The sequence below is a fragment of the Miniopterus natalensis genome, chromosome 3 (genome assembly GCF_054644295.1).
Source record: "Miniopterus natalensis isolate mMinNat1 chromosome 3, mMinNat1.hap1, whole genome shotgun sequence".
Classification (NCBI taxonomy): domain Eukaryota; kingdom Metazoa; phylum Chordata; class Mammalia; order Chiroptera; family Miniopteridae; genus Miniopterus; species Miniopterus natalensis.
Window position 1 is genome coordinate 2684746 of NC_142083.1, and position 22400 is coordinate 2707145.

The 22400-nt window shown below is 50.8% G+C and overlaps 1 protein-coding gene across 1 annotated transcript in view; it reads right to left on the bottom strand.

Moving 5' to 3' along the window:
* The window catches only part of ITGA1 (integrin subunit alpha 1), a 128380-nt gene that overhangs the window by 34843 nt on the left and 71137 nt on the right, over positions 1 to 22400 (bottom strand). Inside the window, exons 7-11 of the mRNA XM_087815266.1 lie at positions 15892 to 16040; positions 11778 to 11928; positions 7303 to 7468; positions 4577 to 4650; positions 3750 to 3894 (exon numbers count right to left, since the gene is read on the bottom strand). Coding sequence (XP_087671392.1) covers positions 3750 to 3894; positions 4577 to 4650; positions 7303 to 7468; positions 11778 to 11928; positions 15892 to 16040 — 685 coding nt within the window. The remainder of the gene's footprint in view (positions 1 to 3749; positions 3895 to 4576; positions 4651 to 7302; positions 7469 to 11777; positions 11929 to 15891; positions 16041 to 22400) is intronic.

A 22400-nucleotide genomic window follows, 5' to 3' on the forward strand; every position in this document is an offset into this window, starting at 1 on the left:
GTAGGCATAACGTCTTGAGTGCTAAGCTGTGACTAAGCTCACAGAAGATTTCTGAAACAGAATAAATGTCGTCTTAGATCGCAGACAACATGCCCCAGGCTCCCTTTTAGGGCAGAGAGGAGTCATGTATTATGAACACTGGTCAGGAATGAAGGCTCTCTTAGTTTTCTGTTGCTGTCTGGGATATCTTTAAGTTGTGAGCTCTCTAAGTTTGCTCTAAGCCACCATGAACCCAAGCTTTTTGGGAATTGAGGATTTTTTAAGGAATATTTATTTTTAAAGAATTTAATCGGATAACGATAGCGCAGTATACCAAAATACTGTAACATTCTTAATTAAAATGTGTGAACTTCCCAAGCGACAGTGTCACACACATGGACTTCATGCAAGTGCTGTAAGTTTGTCTGCACTCAGTGCCGCTTAGTAGTAGTATTAAGGTCAGCTACTGTCAGTATTATATACAATATACGTGTATCGGCTTTCTATTGCCACTGTGACCAATTACCACAGACTTGGTGGCTTAACACATCCCAGATTTATTACCTTACAGAGGTAGAAGTCTGACCTAGGGTCTCCCTGGGCCAATGCCACGGTTTGGGCAGGGCTGTGTCCGTTTCTAGAGGCTCCAGGGAGAATCCATTTCTTTTCTCTTTGCGGCTTCCAGAGACCACCCATGTGGTCATTTATCTTTAAAGCTCACAGCATTGCCTCTCTCTGACCTTTTTGCTATAGTCCTATCTCCCTGTGACGATGCCCAGAAGAGACTCTCTGAGCTGAAGAACTCCTGAGATTAGACTGGGCCTTGCCAGATAACCCAGGAGAGTGTCTTCATCTCAAAATCCTTAACTTGATCACATCTGCAAAGTTCCTTCTGCCATATGAGGTCCGGGTCCGGGGATTAGGACATGGCCATCTTTGGGGTCAATTACGCTGCCTACCGCAATAGTAAGAGGAATGTTTATTATATAACACTACATAATAGTAAAAACCAGACAACACCTATTGAGTGTTGACTGCCTGTCAGGTATAATCCTAATTAATATTCCTAATTAATATTCCTAATCCAAATTACATATATGTATATATACATATATATTATTACCACACACACACACATATAGTAATTATTTCCATATCAGAAAAAAGCAAATTGCTTTTGAGGAAAAAGTAATTTTCCTAAAGTCACAGCTCAGGGCACAGTCAGAAGACAAACTCGAGTCCCCGTGACCTCAGAGGAGCCTGACTGTGCGCCCAGTGACATCACCACTCCAGGTCTGGGTACCACAGGAGCAGCAGCTTTATAGTCCTTACTCTGCTGGGTTCCATTAAGTGGATTTATCATTTACTTGACTATTCCTGTATTTTTTGACATTTAAGATATACTATTTCCCCCATTTTCATGAATAACTATAAAGGAAAATCATTGTTCAGTTGGTATTCTTAAAGAACTGTATTTTTCGCCTTAGGTTAGAGTCCCAGAAGTAAAATTTCAGGTTTGCCTGGCCAGCGTGGCTCAGCGGTTGAGCACCGACCCATGAACCAGGAGGTTGCTGGTTCGATTCCCGGTCAGGGCACAGGCCCGGGTTGGAGGCTCGATCCCCAGTAGGGGGCATGCAGGAGGCAGCTGATCAATGATTCTCATCATTGATGTTTCTCTCTCTCTCTCTCTGCCTCTCCCTTCCTGTCTCTGAAATCAATAAAAACATATTTTAAAAAATTTTCAGGGTCAATGCAGTGTGAACATTTTTACGGCTCTGTATGCACACTGTCGAATGATCTTCCTAAAAAATTCCACACTAATTTACATGCCACCATCATACATGAGGATAAATGTTCCGGGGTTCTTCTGGCTGGGACAGGAAGGAGCCTCAGGTTAACCTGGTTCTTGATTGTAAAGTATTTCCCATAAAACAGCCCCGTACGATCTTAGGTGTGAAGGACCTTTAGAAGCTCTCCGCTCTAGCCTCCCGTGGTCTTCGCGGGTCCTCTATGCCACAGTATGTACTATACTAACCACGATGGTTTGGCTCATCCTCTGTCATCTCTCTTCCAAAAATGTAGCTTCCTCACTGACGGGGTAGATATACCTTATTTATCTGGCACCCCCTATTCCTAACTCGGGGCTGGGCACGTTGCAGGCACTCATTACTTATCAGCGCTTCCTCGACCAGCCCGGTCAGGCGCGTGGCACAGCCACATCGGCCCCGGAGGAGGAATCGGGGCCTCCCTTCCAGCTTCAGATGGCCATAGGCAGTTGTGACATAATTTTTCAATTCTTCAGTTTCTTAATTTGGAAAATCAGATGCTCACCATATGCTAAGATCTCCTTTAATGTTAAAACTCAATACGAATTTTAAGCCCAACGCCTTCATTTTACATCACAACCCTCCACATAGTTAAAAGACATACACTTTGCTTTCTAACAATCATTTTCTTCAAGTTCTTTGGGGAGAGGGACAGGTAGAAGGAGACTTTCCAAATCCTTTATATAATCTTAGATCGACGTATCTCAGTTTGGCACTTTCTTTCGTAAAGTGTGAGCCTTAGAACAATGCGTGAATATCCTAACTGCTCTCTCGCCGGAGCGGAATCTAATAGGACTTTAATAAGAAATAGACCAGACTTTCATTCTTTCATTTCAACACGTCTTACGGGGTCTTAGCACTCATGTTATATCTGCTGCTTATCATATATTTTTATTTCTCTAGAAACCTCGGGCCTTTATTCTTTTAAAGTTTCGTTTCCTCTACAGCTTTAACATGTGCCCTGGAACAGGAGATGCAGGGACCTACCACTAAATACCTGCTACCCCCTCTTAAAGCAGGAGGAAGCTAGGAGAGAGAAAAAGATGCCTTCAGGACAGAAAGATCTCGGAGAGGAGAGCTAACATGCTCAACCACGAGCCCTGCGAGGTGTTTGTTTCCTGTACCCTGCATCCTGAGCCAAGCACCAGTTCTCGGGCAAAAGGGTATTTCCAAAATACTTGCTGAGTGAGGAAAGAGCTGGGAAACCATACCTGGGGGCTCCTTCTCCTGCTAGGCCCTTCCAGCGGTTGACTGAGATCAGTCAGTGATAGAAGAGTCCCCGGGTGTCCCCTAGACAGCCCCCTGCCTGGTACAGATCTAGCATGAGGTGATACCAGACCCATGCAGGTAGGTCTTTGGAGAATGAGATGGTGTTACATCGCTGGGTTTGAGCTCGATATTTGTCTTGTTGAGCAGAGCTATTAAAGAAGATGCTATATGACAAAACAAATCCAAAGTTTCTTTTCCAGAATCAGGGATCATAAAAAGAAACTAACGAGACTATGGATAGTCAACAATCATATACACCTAAAAATTGGCTAAAAGAGTAGTTATGTTGAGTGGTTTTCTCACAACAAAATAAAACGGGAGTCTGATCTTCGGGATATCGGCTGGGTCAAGGTTTCTTTTTCTAGCCTCGTTTCCTGTCCGCCGGGTCCCAAGCTCTCCTTGACGTTAATGAGAGCACCAGACACAGGAGACCTCGAAAAGTGCACACGCGAGGCTCAATCACGCCTGCGCTGGGCAGCCTTCTGAGAAAGAACGGCTTTGCGTTCGGCTGCTCGGAGACCAGGGACTCTCACAGGTCCTGCAAAATAGCGACCCCTGGAAGCCACCCTGCATAGTTGGAAGTGAGCCAATATAAACCTAAGCAAATGATACTAAAGCTAAAACAACACAGAATCAAAGCCCAGTAACTTTCTACTAATTACATCCCCACTTTACCTAAATAGGAAGCGAGGGGCTCGTTCTTCGTGGTGGACTCCACGTTGAAGGTTGTGTTTTGGGGGATTAGGATCTGACTCCCCTTCTGCATGACGACAGTTCCATTCCAGTCGTAGGCTCCGACTGCCCCGAGCATGACCCAGTCCTGGCATCGGAAAAGAGAAAACATTAGCAACGCGAGGGGCCCTCTTCCACGCGCCGTACACCCGTTAACCCACGCGGTCCTCCGACGGCCGCGTGGGCCAGCCGCCGTCACCGCCATCTCCATCTTCAGGGCAGCAGGCTTGCCCGAGGTCCCCGGTGGCACCGTCGCACGCTGAAATGTCAACGCGCTGTGCGGGGACCATCCTGCCTTTTCTCCATCAGCTACAAAGGATACATTTCCTGATGCTGTGCCATGGGTGCCAAGAACCCTACGTCACGAGCGTGGAATTCTCGTAAAACCCTGACTATCTCAACACTGAGAAAAAGACACATTCCTTCTCCTTAGCAAATATTTTAAATTAAGTATTTCACGTGGCCGGATGTATAACTACGTAAGGGGGACCTCGCACGGATTCACAGTTATTAAGAAGCATGTAGTGAGCTGCGGGAGAGCACGCGTTTTCCTATAAGAGGCTGTGAACGCCGTCCTCCTGTTTGGATTAGAAACGTCCTCACGGTCTGAATGGCCATCCAGGCCACCAACCGCAAGTCGCGCTTGTAATGTGGTTTGGGGAGGAAACCTCAAAAAAAATTTATATTCTTGAAACACATTCTTGAAGTAGCTTTTATTTTCTTGAAAGAAAAATTAAAAAAGCCATTTCGTTTACAGGTGGTCGACATACCTGGGAGTAGTGAGCACTGAAGCCGGTCTGTGACATCTCCATCTCAAAGGAGGCCGCGGACTGGTCGGCTGTGGCTGGGACAGGAAGAGAAAGGCCCGTTAGCACCCTGCCCATCTGCGGAAGACAGAGACCCCTGCAGCCTGTGGTCTTTACCAAGCAGGACTTCAACACCTTTAAGGCATTTTCGAGCCCCATCTCACCGTCTGAAGTTCCTGGGCAGGGCTGGGGAGAGGGCACATTTGCAGGAGGGCTGTCTCACCTCCCTGCAGTTGGTGGGAATCTCCATTCACACTGTGTCCATACCCATTAGCTGCCAACAGGTCCCACCGTGCTTTATACCCACCAGGTAAAGCCGAAAGTCCCGTAGTGGGAAACCCCTGTCTCATCCTGTCGCCCCGGGAATTCTGCTGAGACATCAGGCTGAACTAACCTGATACTTCCAGGGCTGTGAAAATGTCATTCACATTTTAACCTGTATGTCTGGCTAGAGACCCTCTCAGAATCTCATTGCTTGATGAAGGGGGTGGGGATTCTGGGTTCGTATTTGCTCTAATTTCCGGCTGTGGGTATCACTCACAGGTCAGGAGGGGGCCTTCTGACAGGGCTCCAGGCCATGTGCCACTCGATCTCACACACACACATTTACGATCCTGTGCCCATTCTGAAGGTCTTTACTAAAGTGCAGAGATAATCCTGAGCACTGCATGGAAATGTGCTGCTCCCCAAACAGCCCCGGCCTCCGAGGGGACTGAGGAAATGCTGATTTATTGGCTTTCCGTGGGGAGTTCCTGATTTCCTTGGCCTTGCAGATAAGTTAAAAATAGAGCATATTTTAAGAATGTCAGTTTGCCTCTTCATGGAGGAATGAGAACAATGAAATTTCTGGAGTCAGACTCCCTTACTAGTTATTTCCTGGCACAGATTTGTTAACGAGTTCATCAGCAGCCGCCTTTTTACAGGACCAGAGTCAATGGGAAATCAATCAAGAATTCAGATGATCATTTTCATCTCACGCATTACCCTCTGATCTAACTGACTGAGATGCACTCTAACTTTAACCGAAACCTTTAAGTCCACAGTACGTGAGGGCGCTGTCTGGTTTATCGCTGCCACATCAACTGTAAGTGCAGCAGAGAGACCTGCGTGTCTCCAGCGCCCTCCGGGGCTGCCGGCGGCTGAGAACAGAGGGCAGGAAGCTCTGCCATCTGCCCGCTGGAGGGGCATTACGGGAAGAGCCCCTTGTCCATCCCTGAGCCTCCGGCCGCCAGCTCCTCCCGGGCCGTCAGGGTGGGAGATAGCCCCTCTCACCACCGCGCAGCCTCGGGTTAGGGAATTCTGCCTTTCTCCCAAAGTCTGGTGGGAAAGGGAGACCTCAGGCCCGTTGCAGATTTTATCGGGCAGGCTGCCGGCACCCTCCCGTCACCAGGTGGCGCTGTGCTCGGCAAGTAGGAATTTCACAGTTGCTGTTTCCTACCTAAAGGTAAGTGTTGAAGGGAAACGGAGATTTCCCAAGTCAACAAGGGAATGAAGCCCTTTCTGGTCTCATTAGGAAAGAGAGCCAGACATAGGCTAGTCAAAACCCTCTTTTGGTAGCCACACAGGTGTGGGAGACACTTTTAACCTGAAGAGTTCCTCGTAAAATAATTTCGTTCCTAAATGTAGAGACTCTTGGAGTGTCTGGGCACTGCAGGTGCAGCCTTTAACTCATGGTGTGCCCAGGTCAGAAACCATCTGCAAATGTCACTTAAGGAAAAATGATCCCTTCTCCACCCAACAGCCGGTCCAGGCTTCATTCCTGCAAGCCTTCGGTTATGTTTACTGGCTTCATGAGATGAGATGAGAAATGAGACTGTATTGTGTTTAACTATCTCATGTAACCCAGTAATTTTTCTTTTACATGGTCTTTACAGATTGCTCCTATCATATCTCGGCCGGTGTTAATTAAAAATTAAAAAATTAAAAGTGCACAAGGACTTGGAAACCTAACTCATTTTCTTAAGGAGAGCTAAGCTCGTGATCCGTCCTGTGAATAAATGACAGTGGATGGCTGCTGTGAGACCAAAGCCGCTTAAAAATGGCTTGTCCACAGCCCGGTCAGTGTGGCTCAGTGGTTGAGCACTGACCCAGGAACCAAGAGGTCACCGATCAATTCCAGGCCAGGCACATGTCTGGGTTATGGGCTCCATCCCCAGTCAGGGGCGTGCAGGAGGCAGCCGATCAATGACTCTCTCTCCTCAATGTTTCACTCTCTCTATTCCTCTCTAAAACTCAATAGAAGCATTAAAAAAAGAAGTTTTTTGTTTTGTTTTTGTTTTTTTAAAAAAAGAAGTTACTGCACAAGAACAGTCCTCCAGAAGCCCAACATGAAACAAATGAAAAAAACAAAACTTGGGCTAGCGTCTCCATTCTCTAAACATGTGTCACAGAAAAGATATGAACACACAGCCACAGTTCTGTTCCCGTGCGTCCCCACTGACCGCTGTCCTCTCGGCGCTCAGGTCAGCACCGCCTGTCCTCCCAGAGAGACAGCGCCCAGCAGACTGGGCCTGTGTGACGCTGCCGTCTACTCAACGGCAGAGTATAGAAAGGGACACTGTTCCACACTGGCTACTGCGCACGGTGAAATCCACTAGCCACGTGGCAGGAATGGATACCGAAACCCCACCACAGCGAGCTTGGGCTGCCGAGAGCACGCGCGGAATCAGGAGCACAGCCCCCTCGCCTACCTTCCAGGGTGAATATTCTCTCCCCCAGGGCCTTGACAATCGTGACCAGAGCCAGCTCATCGGACACGTTGAAGAAGTGTTTTTCAGTGGGCTGGCTGGCGATGGATTTTATCTCCTCCACAAATTTTTCCGTGCTTAAGTTTCCTCGGTTATAGCTGCCAAGGATCTAAGACACAGCGGAAACGGCAAGAATACAGTTTAAATTCTCTGAATCAAAAAAGGATCTCAAGCGTCTTGCTGGCAAACTAGAGATTGTTCAGTATCTGAGCATAATGCAGTTTTATGTACTTGGACCTTCTCGGGAGAGTAGTTATCAGGATTCGTAGTTACCTTAACGTTAACTGTTTCATACTATGATCGGTGTAAGAAACTTTAAGGACAACCTGTACGCTTGCGAAAGTCTCTTCTCTTGCACTCCTGTGTACCTGGTTATTAACAGCTGCACATGAAATTCTGACAGCTCAAAAGTCATGTGGCAGCTTCTGAACGTCTCTGGTATTATTCTAGCCAGTGCCAGCACCGTTTGCTGGCAAAGCAGTTAACTAATGAGATGCTTGATCCTGCCCAGGCAGTTCTTCCTGAAAATCTTACCCAGGGGCCGTCCGATCCGTATATATTTTAAACAGATACTGGACTAGAAGCAAGCTAACTTGGCAGCCTGGAAACTAAACAAGTGAGACTTCCTGTTTGAAACCAAATGCTCAAGACAGGGACATTCTTTTTTACAGAGGAATGATCTGTTATCGTTAACTATAATTATTTAGATGTCCTAGAAGGTCTTCTTGGACACTTAGTTTACTTTTTAAAGTAAGGTTTATCGTAAAGTAAGATTCCTTTTTAAAGTAAGATTTAATTTATATAGAGTAAAGTTCACCCTTTTTAGATATACAGTTCTGGGTTTTGACAAGCCTACACCATGTGTCGCCGCCGCATCGAGACACGGAGTATTTCCGTCGCCCCCAAAGTTCCCTCTTGCTCCTTTGTAGCCAACCCCCCCCCTCCCGACCCCTCACAAACACGGATCTATTTTCTGTCCTTACAGCTCTGCCTTTTCCAGGACGTCACATTTAAGGAATCAACAGTATGTAGTCTTGCGTGTCTGGCTTCTTTTATTTTGCATAATGCTTTCGACAGCCCGCCATCCACGCTGCCTCCTGTGTCAGAAGTTCAGCCCTTTTTATTGCTGAATCCTTTCCCCGGCATGGCTTCACCACAATTTATTTGCTGAGGACATGTGGGTTGTTTTCAGCTTCGAGTGATTATGCGTAAAGCTGCTAGAACTGCAGGTCCCCCAGGCAGGTGTCTCAGATGCGCAGCGTCCAATTCACGCACACGGAGCACGGCGACTGCATTTTGAGTGCAGACGAGTGGAATTCTAAGATATTTCTAACTTCTCTAACTTTCATCTGAATGCTGTAGGTGATAGTTTCACAGCTGTTAGAGTCCCATCCATCAGGTAAGACTAGAATCTGAACCTAAAGCAGGCTCTTGCTAGAGATGTCTAATGGTCTCAGGAGACAGAGCAGAGCCCAGGGATGGGGGGCTCTCCGCTCAGGACCCGCTCAGGACCCGCGCCCAACCTGAGGGATTAATGTTTGCGGTTTTATCACAGGGCTTCTATTTTCGTAGCCAGTCCTTTTTGGGTGCTGTCTCCCCCGCCAAAAAAACACACATCTCTATGGTGTTCAGGATCAAATGGTGGGTCAGAAAAGACGGAGCGAGGGGAGCGTTCCAGCGGATAACGGGCCAGTCCCCAGGTGGACCTGACCACGAGCAGCCCGGGTGAACCTGGAGAAACCCGTGGGGATGCACAGAGAGGAAGGACACCTATGTCGCTGTCTTATTTCCTAGTTTGCCGCAAACCGAAACAGTACGGGATTCACTGGGGAAGGAAGTATGAACTGGGAAAACGACGAGCTGTTATTGCTACAGTGAGATTTTCTATTTCCTTATACGTTTTTACTTATACCATTTTGAAGGGGAGTTTGATAAAAGGTAATTCCCTGATTCACGTGGGAAAGGAACTCATGATTTTATGGTTCTCCAGGGAGATTAATGCAAGTATAAGGCCTCTTTGTGACCAGATGGGAGACAAAGTATGAATTACGAACTAGGGACCCAACGAAGGGAAACATAGTGATTCAGGGGCAAGAAACACCGCGCATGTAGCCAGATACAATGTAAAAGCGATAGAAGGGTCGCTTGATTAAGAAGTCGTCACTGATAGGTACTTTCTTTCCAGTGACGGTTTCCTAACGTGCTAATAATGCTGCTGATGGTTAATTCAGCCACGGGCTGCCCCTGACACCTGGGATGCTAGCCTGTCCTCTGCGGGAAGCCGAGCCGACGGTGCCCGATGGTGCCCGATGGTACCCAGGTGTCTGGGGCAGTGGGCACGCCCTGGCTGGCATGCAGGAGACCAGCCACGGGCTCTAACTGCGGACGGTACCCCACAGCGGGAAGCCCGGGCCGCGTGGAATCAGTCTCAGCCACGCAAGAGGATGGGTGGTTACAGCGCCAGAGGTTAGAACGAACTCATCAATACCTGGCAGAAGGTAACTGATAGAAGTAACGGCAAAGGCAAAGAGAGAAACAGTGACGCGTTCATGCTTCTATCCCGTACTCCAGATGCAAAGGGAAATGTCTCGGCCGACGGTTGTCCCTGTTTGCAGCCCAGTGAAGGGTCAGAAGGAAGGCGGATCGCTTGCTGAGGTTTCTCAACCTGTGGGTGGATTTTACCGCCTGTGGGGGGGTCTCTGCAGGTTTCTGATCTTATCTCCAAGATCCTTCTAGCTCTCAAACACGGCGATTTTACTACCTCGTGGCTGCAAACGCCTTGAGACAAAGGTCCTTCAGAAAGAGCAGCGCCCGCTGCCCGCCTGCCCTGCCCTAGATGCCCTCGCAGGCCTCACCTCACTGATTCTTCACCTGAGGCCGGCGGAGAGGGAACCAATGGTCCCCCGATCTACGGGCCTGGAAGCCGGAGCTCAGAGCGGCGACGCCTTACCACCGCCGCGGGCTGAATCTGAACAAGCGTCTTTCTGCCTGTCCCCACCCCACCCTTCCGCTCAGCGCATCTGAAAACGCCGCGAGCCCTTCGTTGCTCAGGTCGCGACCGATGTGAGGCTGGCGCAGGCTTCCTGTCTCTACGCTGGCCTCTCTCTCTGGCACGACGCCTGGGGAGGTGGAGAGGCTGGGGTGCCCTCTGGGGGGCTGAGGGCGTGCGTGGGACAGGCGAGGACCCTGAGCTCCACCCCGACGGCTGGGCGGCCGCGAAGGGACACTGGGGCCTGGCGAAGGGAAGCCAGGGCAGCGGGTCATGTGATGAGTCAGGGGGTGCGGGTGGGGGGAGTCCTTAGACTTGGCTCACAGCCATGGGCCCCGCTGCCCCTCGGTTTCCTCGTTCAGAGGATGGGGGAAGGAAAGCTACCCTTCTCGGGGAGCCCCGGGGAACAAGGGAGGTCGGGACAGACAGAAACAAACAAAGGAGCCCTGTAAGTCACAGAGCGCTAGGCAAGCAGGGGTGTAAATGATTCTCCACGTCTGAAAGTCTCTTTTCCCGAATGTCCCTCTCCATGGGGGGGAACCATGAAGACAAAGTCAACTGATGTCCCAGAACGATCAGAAGTTGATTTAGGAAAACAATCACTCATCAGAGGTAGAAAGCACTGAGACAGCCTCTCCCCGGCGTTCTGAGAGACGCGCTGTTTGCCGACAGCGGAGGGCTCTGGCTGGCGCAGGTGCCCCGATGGGAACGGCTCCTTCGCCGGCCCTTTGCTCTTCGTGTGCAGCTTAAACGCACTGGCAGGGAGACATGCTTCGCAGCTGCTGCGGCTCCACGTTGGCTGCACGGGCGGGGAGGTAAATGGAGTGGACCTGGCTCTGCGCAGAGGCTTCAGGCAACGACACGCATGTCCCGAGTGCTCCCCATTCCCAGCCACCCGAGAGGCGGGTGCGCAGAGGAGCACCCACAGCTGCGGACCCCTAAGAAAGCCTGACCGTGGCGGGGCAGTTCCCCTACGCCCCGGGCACACCGTCCAGGGGAGACAAGGGTTAGGTGATGCCTCCTTCCTGCACCTCAAAGGCTGTGGGTGTGGGCGGATCACGGTGGACTGACTTTCAGGTGATAACGAGACTCAGGCCCTGACTTTCCGCCCTCCCAGGCTACAGGAAGGATCATCGGTGAGCAGGCAGGGCCTACCCGTTGCCCAGCCTGACGCCAGGCCCCTTCCTTCCGCTCTCCCTCCTTCCCCCTCTCCTCGGCCCCCTTCCTCTGCCTCAGTGGCGGCTGCAGAGTCTCTGGCCTGGCACTGTGCCGGCACCGAGGACACAAGGGACCGGCCGTCCTGCCTGCACAGGTTCGCCTCCAGGTGGAGAAGTTTCCTGTCTCGCCCCTGTTTCCGTGACCTTCAGCAGATACCCCAGGTGACAGCGCTCCCCCCACGCCCGAGCCTGAGCCCCCAGCCGGTACGTACAGCTATGGAAAACCGCTGGATGCCATCGCCCTCGCAGTCCTGGATGACCTGCTGCAGCCGGTGGTTGTCGTGGGACTCCCCGTCGGTCACTATCACCATCACCTTCTTGACGCCCCTCCGGGCGCCCCGGGCCTCCGTGAACGCCTCTTTCCTGAAAGGATCGCAGGCAAAGGAGAAGCGAATGAAACGCCGCCCAAGGTGAGGCAGAGCCACAACCAAAGGGGAAACGCACCCGGGGAGCCCCGTGCTCCCTCCGAGGTCCACGCTGACGCCCCCTGTTCGAGAGGGAGGCACGGTGGCCAGTGTTTGCACCAGGTTGAGATTTATTCCAGGCCTTGGGGAGCACCGTCTGCTGATCCCCGTGCATCCCGGGTACAAAAGGCGGCACCGTTTCACCCCGCGGACACTTCGGAGGGCGGGTGTGACGGGAGCAGATCCCAGACTTAGAGAAGGTCAGGTGTGAAACACTCTCCTTGCTCCATAAACTCCCCTTCCCTCGCTCCACAGGTCCCTTCCCTCGCTCCACAGGCCCCTTCCCTCGCTCCACAGGGCCCTTCCCTCGCTCCACAGGCCCCTTCCTGGCTTTTGGCCGAAGCTCTTGCTCTAGGCCCCCCCCCCCATACCCCCCCCCCACCTGCTTAGACAGCTGGCAGGTGCGCTGGGCTGGGGGGGAGGTGGAAGGAAGGGGTGTCTGGGCGGCTGTGCCTGGGGGCGCTCTTGGGTGTGGGGGGTGGAATCGGATGTAGGAATAAAAATTGCAGATGGCGGTGGTCCCAGTGGCAGGGCCAGGGAAGGAGGGGGCAGCTGTGAAAGATTTGGCCTGAACTGGGTCTTAGGACACAGGCTGCTGGGGGTGGGGTGGAAAAGGTAGCTCGAGAGAAAGGAAAATGCTTTAACGGACGGGCAAAGAAACGGATTTTGATGTGATTCAACAGGCATTTGTGGAGATAAAAGATGGGGAAATGGACAATGTCTTTTGTTCTGTGTCTTCTACACACACACATTCCCCCCTGTCATTTTCTTTTCTTTAAAAAAAATGTGTTTATTGATTTCAGAGAGAGGAAGGGAGAGGGAGAGAGAGACAGAAACATCAATGATGAGAGTCATTGATCGGCTGCCTCCTGCAGGCCCCTGACTGGGGATCGAACCCACAACCCGGGCATGAGCCCCAACCGGGGATCAAACCTGTGACCTCTTGGGGTGGACACCCAACCACTGAGCCACACTGGCCAGGCTCTATTACCTTCTTTTATTCAACTCACTTTCCTCTCCCGGGTCTTGGAAGAGACGAGTACATTCTACTTAGGTCTGAAATAATAAAAGGATTTATGCCATATTTCTCATATTTTGGTACAAAAGGCAGCGATCATCACACTGAATGGTCCATTTACATATTCTACTTGGTCACGAGGAAGGGCAGCTGGAGTCCGGGTTATGCCAAATAAACATCCCCCTAAAGCCAGCCTTCCGAACGGTTTGCACAAAGTACACTAGCGCTGGGCAGATGCGCAGAGAATGCACAGGAGCCGTACTTGCTGAGCAGGGAGAGAGGATCCTGGTGATGTGCGCGAAGGGGCTCTCGGACGTAGGAATAAAGACGGGGTTGTTTTCGTGATAATTTTTCCTTTACAATGGCTTAAAGCTGCCTGGCCAGTGTGGCTCAGCGGCTGAGCATCGACCTAGGATCCAGGAGCTCAGGGTTCGATGCCCGGTCAGGGCACAGGCCGGGGTTGTGGGCTCATCCCCAGCAGGGGGCCTGTGGGAGGCAGCCACCTGATGATTTTCCCTCATCATTGATGTTTCTCTCTCTCTCCCTCTCCCTTCCTCTCTCTGAAACCAATTTTTTTAAAAAAGACTTTAAAAAAAAGGGCTTAAAGCCAAGATATTAACATCCATCTTGAATTTGTTCGATTTATACATAGCATTTTGCTGCATTATTTTTACATTTTCATTTTTTCCTAAAATTATCAAAAGAAAATAATATGAAAAAAAAACTGACCATTGGGGACCTGTGTATCTCCGCCATCCACACTATACAAATAGACTTTCTGACTCCTTTACATGCCCAGGCAAAGGTGAAAAGAGATTCGAAAGGCTAGTATTTAAATAGAATAGTATTCAGATAGAAATATCATGGAACTCAGTCCTCTTTACAGTTCTAATTCCTTCGGGGATCACCCAACTTCCTAATTCTCTAGAAGATCCAGGCCGTAGCTGAGCTAACCCCGGCCGAGGGAGATGACCAGCAGACCTCCCTGGACGAACATCTGGCGGCTTGAGACCAGCGCTCGTCCTCTGTAGCGTGGAGTAGCCTCCGGCCGACTCCCGGGCACACCCTCCTGATTCAAGTATCTCCAGTGAATTGCCCTTAACCCCCAACATCACCGTCCAGTATCCTTTCTTTAAATTAAACATTGACCTCCCTGCGTGTGTTTAAACATGAAAACATCCCGGAGAATCCCTCTCATTGGGATAGGAGGATCCAGTTCTTACGAGTAAAGGTGTGAACTTATCGAAAAGAAAGGAAATTTGGGGCAAGCATAAGGGGACAACAGACATATTTTGAACTGGGAGACACTGAACATGGAAGTAAAGGATTCTAAAAAAAATAAAAATAGTGTTTGAAACTGGCCCTGCCTGAAAGCAATACATAGCAATTAAAAATACGGTTACACATGAAAAGCTAACGGACAAGAAGACTACTTAGTCGTATCACGTGGAGTTCTATTTATATACAAAACTCAGTGCTCCCTGTGTCCCGCAGCTGGACCCTCCCCTCCTCGAGCCACCCGGGCAAGCCCCATATAGGGACATGGTATTTATGCAGCAGCCAGCCCGGCCAGAACAGTGCTTCAGTTAGATTTCAAAGATGCATATTCACTCCCGGCGGCTGCCTCTGGGAAATGCACAGCTCCCCAGAGGCCCGGAGCTTTCAAAGGCGCTGTGATGGGCTCGCAGGTGCGGTCACACTCGGCCAGCACTTTGAGGGGCAGTCAGTACACAGAGCCACACGCCCTGCGCCTGCGCCCTGCGGGTCGGGGAGGTAACCGCACCGGCTCCCTGGCTGTGTGTGGTTAGTTTCTCTTGGGCCCCATGTAACTAGAACCACATGCTTTTCTAGCATCAGTGAGTCTAAAGCTGCACATGAAATTAAAAATTTTTGAATATCCAATATTCTTTGGAGTATCCATAGTAACTCTTTTAATCCCCTTTAAACACTAATCTTAGCAGTCGGGCAAAGGGACAGCAGGGGCGCTTAGCTCTGCAGAGTCAGGGAGAGCCCAGAAGTTGAAGGCAGAAGGTAACTAACATTCGTCTAACGACTTGTCAGCTTCCCAGTGGTTTTGCTCCTGTTTACTGATTGTTCAGAAGCTTATGCGCTCAGAGGGTGCCTCGGGTGAGAAACAGCGAGAGGTGAGAGCGGAAGGAGGTGGGAAAATACAGAAAAGACAAGGCTCTGCATTGCGAGGAAGGGCGGCTTTGTGGGCTCTTCAGGAGGCGGTTCGCCCCAGAGCAGGTTACGAGCTCTCCGGGCGGGAGGGGGTGTGAGGCAGGGATGGAAGCCGGAGGGAGTTTGGAGAAAGTAAGAGAGGAGGAGAGAGCGTGGAGAACATGACGTCCGTTCCACTTCTTTCAGTCTCGCACGGAGAATGATCCCAAACGAGGCAATGCTGACTTCTGCCTCTTAGAAACTCCTATTTGAGAGCTTCCATAGGCCCCAAGTGGGCACCAGAAAATCACAGACATACCAGAATACGCATATACATGGAGCAGAAGAGCGCGAAACATTACCCTAGAGGCTGGGAACAAAGGGTAAAGGGGAGAGGGTCACTTGTGTTATGTTTTAGTGCCCAAAGACACGGTTCAGTAGACTACTGGGATTTTTGATCAATTTTCCATCAATTAAACCCTTGGAATGAAAGGAAAGAGAAGAAGACTGTTGAGACTGTATTAGAGCAAAGCCCGAATCCGTAACGATGAGCTGAAGGGCCCAGTCCCGCGTCAGCCAAGGTGGTGTTGGACATCACCAGGGAAAGCGTTCACTCCCGGCGGCGGGGCCCTGGACAGTTATTCCTGTACAGACGCCGGCTCTGGCCGCTTTTTAACTGGGTACCTTGCTGTGTCTATCCCAAGCGCTGTCATCGTCTGGCGGCCGCCCCTCTGGACTATTTTATTCGCGGCCACGAGAACGTCTTCCGTGGATGAGTAGGTGTTGAGGTTGAACTCGTGGGTCACGTTTTCCCCGTATTGTACAATCCCAACCTGAAACACCAAGCCGCGGTTAGTTACCATCCAGCACCAGGCCCAGTGTCCACTTGCTTCAGTTTAAACCTGCAGCTCAGATGTGATCCCTTGGAGGTTTTCAGATCCGTTTAAAAACCTATGAGATCTTAGCTGTTGTAAACTGCGCTGCTACGAACATCGGGGGCATATATTCTTTCTGATCAGTGTTTCAGGTTCTTAGGATACATTCCTAGGAGTGGGATCCCTGGGTCAAACGGCAGCTCCATTTCTAATGTTTTGAGGAACCTCCATACTGTTTCCCACACTGGCTGCACCAAGTGCCCCTCAGGAGATGAGTGGATAACAAAGCTGTGGGGCATTCACACCATGGAATACTACGCAGCTGTAAAGAAGAAGGACCGCGTACCCTTTGGGGCAGTATGGATGGACCTGGAGAATATTATGCTGAGTGAGATAAGCCAGGCAGCGAAAGACAAACATCACATGATCTCGCTTATACGTGGAATCTAAAGAACTTAATAAACTGATGAACAGAATAGATTTAATGACATGGAAGCACGGATCAGACTGACGAATGTCAGAGGGATGGAGGAGGGCGGGTGGGTGGAGGGGGACAGAGTAACCAAAGAATTTATATGCATCTATGCACAACCCAAGGACACAGACAATGGTGGGGAGAGGGGCTGGGGAGGGGGGTGGAATGGGTCATTGGGGAGAAAAAGGGACATCTGCAATATTTTAAACAAAAACTAAATTAAATAAATAAATAAAAATAAATAAAACAAAACAAAACAAAACAAAAAAACCTATGAGGACACCATGACCTAGCGACCCCTCTCGGTGCATCCACCAGAAAATCTCTAGACCATGCATTCGCAAGGATATGCGCACCCCTGTGCTCACTGCAGCATTATTCACGGCGGTCAAGACACGGAGACAACCAGGGTGTCCTGGGATAGAGGACGGGGTAGAGAAGATGTGGGGCGTGGACACGGAGGAATACTACTCAGCCAGGAGAAAGGAGGAATCGCTGCCATTTGCATGCGACGGTGTGGATGGACCTTGAGAATGTTATGCAAGTGAAATAAGTCGGACAGAAAAAGCTAAGAACCACGTGGTGTCACTCACATGTGGGATATAAAACTGAAACTCGTGGACACAAGCGTGTGGTGGCTGCCCGAGGGAAGGGGGTGAAGGCGGCTAATATACGGTGAGGAAGGTGATTGGACTGTGGGTGGTGGGCACACAGTGCATAGAAATCTACACTTGAAACCCTTTTGATCCCATTAACCAATGTTACCCCAATACATTTAATTTAAAAAAACCTACCAGAACCTAAATCCTTCTACTTTGACAGCAATAATATTGCCGTTTGTGGGCAGTCAGAGCCTAGAGAACAAACACGAAGTGTGGTTATTAAACATAAACGACTGGTTGGTCCCTGCAGCGGTTTTCACTGCAGGCTCGGGTGGGCCATGGGGGCGCCACGGGAGTCACACCCCGGTCCCTGCCTTTGTTCTCCCGGGGCTTCTAGACTACAGGGCGGAGAGCACACACGCTGTGTGGGGAGCCGGCGGGACTCCCCCCGGGGAGGACCCGCCGGGCGAGGTGCTGCCCTGGGAAAAAGACCCGGGAGGCCCGCTTGCCCTAGTGTCATCGAGAGAGAAATCTCTGAGGCATTGACCCGAGTGGTGGGCAGCGGTGCGAGCACTCGCCCTGCTCCCCCCGCTCCCCCTCCTGAAGGGCTTAGCTTAGCGCAATATTAACAATGCTTGTCTGAGGAGTAGCTCAGCATGAGGCCAATATTAACAATGCTTGTATGAGAAAGTACCTTGGTCCAGGAACCGTGGCTGGGTCAGAAGTGCAGCATGTCCCAGCTACCAATGATGTATGTACGAGAACAAGGAACAGGGTGAAAAGAAGGAATTGGGACAAGGGTCACTAAGTTTATGTGCTTCCGCATTAAGTGTGCTATAATTACAAGCTGAAAAATAAACTCGGGGCTCAGTCACGTACTGAAGCCCTCCCGATCCCATCCTGTCTCTTGTCTTTCTTTTCCAATCCTCACCCCCTCAATCAGGTTACTGCTCGACTGCCGGCAGGCTCCGGCAACGCTGTCCCTCAAATACGCGTTCAATGCCAACGGAAAAGCTGTGTCGGCAAGTACAACCTATGGCAGTGGTTTAAAGTGGGGGCTCTGGGAAGGGCTTTGGGAAGTGATATTTCAGTTGAGACCTTACTAGGAGCTAGGAGGGCAGAGGCCTGTCCCGGGTGGTGGCCGGGAGGGAGGGTGGGGCCCGTGGAGGGAACTGTAGACGTAAGAAGCTGAGACGGGGAAGAGGGAGGTGTGGTCCCAGGAGCGGGAAGACAGTGGGTGAGCCTGGACCAGACTCAGGGCAGAGCGGAGCTAGAGGCGGCCAGAGGAGCAAGCGGGGATCGTGGGCCGAGGGGACGCACCGCTGCAGGCTCCGCGGGGCTCAGCCCCCTCCCGCCCCTTCCCCTGTTCTCTGTTTCCCTCTCCTAATGCCTCCCTCCTTTCCTTCCCTCTCCCACAGGGTGGGTGATACAGGCAGAGCCGCCTTAAAGGAAAACCGTAAGTAAGGTGACAAGCTCCCAGACACAGGTGCCCTTGGCCCACGTTTCTCTCCCCACCCCGAGATGGCCCTTACTCTTTCCCACCCCCTCTAAAGGTTGTGTGGACCTCAAAACTGACCTACATCATGAATTGTGCCCGACGACACTTTTTCTCTAACTTCCCTACCCCAAATCAGGGATTCTGCAAATCCCTTTCCCCAAGCGGGCGTCTCTTTCAGGTGGCAACTCTGGGCGCTGTGTTTCCTGGGCAGGGCCTGTGAGCTGAGACCCGGCTGCCGTCTTTGCAAGGCGGCCGCCCAGTGTGCCCCCTGGGAAAGTCGCCTTGGGTGCCGGCTTTAGAGCCGGTCTTACTTCCAAGCCTGACGCTGCGTCCGACCTCCCGGAGGCCCCTGCTGATACCACCCTCGTCGGAAACCTCCAGGCTCGACCAGGGGTCTGACTTACAGATACATATGCAAAGCTGGGTCTTCCTGGAAACCAAAGCCTATTCTGCAGAAACAAACCCCAGAGCCTCCCATTTAAAACAACCTTTAAAACGTTCTTTCCTAATTTATTTATATGAGAGTTACAGAAATTACATCCATATTTTATAAATAAGGAGACTGCATTTTAAAAACCCATCGCCCACTGTGAGAGGGGAGAGCGGGGTGGACTAAAGATGGGCAGACGACCCTTTGTAAACAAGGTCGGATACAACCTGCTGATAACACACAGAAGCGATGTGATGGGAGCACCCGAGACCCCCGTTCAGGCTGGTCCTTGCCTTATGGTTCAATGCCACTAGGACTCTCTGGGGAGAATTAAAATTCTTTCCCCAGGGACCCTGACAGCTTTTCATCAGCAATCCAGGGAGACTCCGAATTACTGTCGAGGGAACCATGTAGGTTTGGCATTGTCTTTGTGCAGGTCACCGTCCAGTATAAATGAATGTGAAATGATCTTGTTACTTAGATAATCACTCTGCCTGGTTTGGGCCCCCGGGTAAGTAAATGCCGCCTGGAAGTTAATGGCTCAGCCATTCGGGACGCCTTGCAGAGCCAGCGTTGTTCCTATTTCCCTTTGTTTTTCTTTGATTAAAAACAAAGTCCTCAGCTTCAGTGATCTTTTCCTCAAGCTCACCTGGGTTCCCTACTCCCAAGGTCATATCATTGACTTTGTCATCTGGGAAAACGGCTGCACCTCAATCTCAGCTTCCAGCGATCTTCCCTCTGCCATTAACTTCAGCTCATTTGCCTGGTGTGTCCAATTCATTCCTTGACCGCGTCGAGACTCCCAATTAATTCATAGATTCTACCTTTTCTTTTCCGGACCTATCCTAGTTTCCACGGTCCGTCACCATAATCATTTACTTGCAAGCATTTAACTCCTTCAACCTTTTTTCCCTTCCATTGACTTACCTGGCGAACTTCCAACTCTGTCTAAAAGTCTAAATATCTCCTTCCCTGGGTTTGCGTCTGTGACACTGACTGTTGCCAGACAAGAATCCCACCGCCTATCGACTGTCTCGCTTCAGTTAGGAGCAGGCCCAGCCCGTGTGGCTCAGTGGTTGGGCATCTGTCTGTGCACCAAGAGATCGCCAGTTCGATTCCCGGTCAGAGCACACGCCTGGGTTTCGGGTTTGACCCCAGTAGGGGGTGTGCAGGAGGCAGCCGATCGATCACTCTTTCTCATTGATGTTTCTCTCCCTCTCTCTCCCTCCCCCTTCCTCTCTCTATAAAATCAATAAAAAATCATATTAAAAAAAAAGTGACAACCGTGAACCTTGACCCTGAACCTCTCAACGGTCCTGCTACTTCTTACTAGCAGGTGCACGTTGCCCGCATGCACTGAGTTCAATCAAATTCTAGCCATGAGCTGTTAACGTCTCAGAAAAAAGAGGCTTGCTTGTGAGGAGAGGTGGGGGCCACGCCGGCTAAACAAGGCTGCTCTGCACCGTAATGCTCTACATGGACAGCACTCTTTCTATATCTCACAGGGCCTGCTGTGAACTACTGGTTATCTGGACAAATTATCTTTACCCCAGGAAGAGCAAAAAATTTAACACCTTGGAAGTCAGAGGCCATTGCTTTATATCCCATCTGTCTGTCTATCTATCCATGTATCTGTCTACTTAACATTTATCTCACGTCTACAAGTTTCTTCTTTGTAAATACCAAGACGTAAGAGCACGCATAAGGCCCATTCCCTCACCCTTGCTTTAGGCGCTGCTTCTAGCGCCTCCACCTGCCACAGTTCGGAGACTAATGCCCTTGGACTGCGAGGGCTGCTCTGCACAAAGCTTCGAGGAGACAGACGCGCCTGCAGAGTCCTCTGTCCCGTCTACGTATCAGTCAACGGTAGATTAACGGTCTTGAAATTCTGTTTTCACCACTTAACTTCCTTGTTGAAAATCTCTAATACCCCTCCTTGACTGACACCAATGACTCTGAAATATCCTTTCAAAGAGAATTTTTATTCTAATTAAAATAGAAAATAGATCAGACCTCAAGCTGCCGCTTGAAACACTAGGCCTGTTGGTTAAAATGCAGCTTTCCTCCCCGACCCTCAGTCACGTACCAGTCTGGCCCCCCCTTCTCCACCCTTCCTCATCCTCAGGACTCCCCACTGTGCGCTCTCTCCCCACCAGACCCCCCTCCCGTCCCCATCGACGCGGGTTCCATCTCTCTGTAGGATGCCAGTTTCACAGAACACTGCCCTCTCAGCTGCCGGGACGGCCCGTTGATCTTCCCGTCTGAAGCCCGAAGCGGACGGACGGGTCTGTGCCCGGGGCACTGCGTCCCTCCTAGCTGTTTTGTGCCCACGCTTCATCCCTCAGTTGCACCAGGCTCTACAGGGGCAAAGAGCACGGGCTATGTCATCGCTGTTGCTAGTCTCTTATCTGTTCCCACCGCTGTGCTTCGCTCTCAGCTGACCTCCCCGCATTCTTACCACATGACTGTGACATTTCCCATAAGCCAGCAGGGGACAGAGCCGGGGGGAGGGTTGACAAGCAGCAGCTGAGAGTGGGCAGCGGGAACGCAAACCTCAGGGAAGTGACATTTAGGGTTGGTCCCCGGCAGATACCGGACCTTGGGAACCAGACGGAGTGAGGCCCCCGTGTCTTCCAAAGAAAAGGGCCCGTTTAAGAATTTTCATCACAAGAAAATGGTAATCTGACAAGACAAACATATGCGATGCTTTGCTGAGACCCAGCTCAATACAAATACGGGGCGTCCCCCCAAAATGTATACACAGTTCAACAGCTGGTAGCTCAATTTTGAAAATGAGATGTATTTTAATGAACACTGCCTTTATAATTAGTCAAAGTGCGTGTCTACACTGCTGTGGGGCACCCTATAGTTTCAGCCCAGCTCAGCCTGTCCTTCAAGGCGCATGACATAGCGTTGGACCAGCGCAATGTGTGTATGTGCACATGCAACAGAATCGGCCCGTGTGAGAAATAAACAAGGTACAAAGCGAGCCAGAGGTGGACGCGCCCTGCGAGGAGGCAGGAGGAGGGGCATGAACACGGTCACCGTCCGGGGGGGAACCACGAACACGGTCATCGTCGCAGGGGGAGGGGAGCCATGAACACGGTCACCGTCCGCGGGGGGGGACCACAAACACGGTCACCGTCCCGGGGGGGGGAGACCACGAACACGGTCATCGTCGCACATTGAGAGGTCTGCGAGGGGGAGAAGCCAGCCTCCCGATACCCAGATAAAGAACAGACGGCGGGGCTTAGGCAGATTTGAAGAAAGCAAAGCAGCCTTGAGCCTGAAAAATGTGTTGGGGCGATAAAGA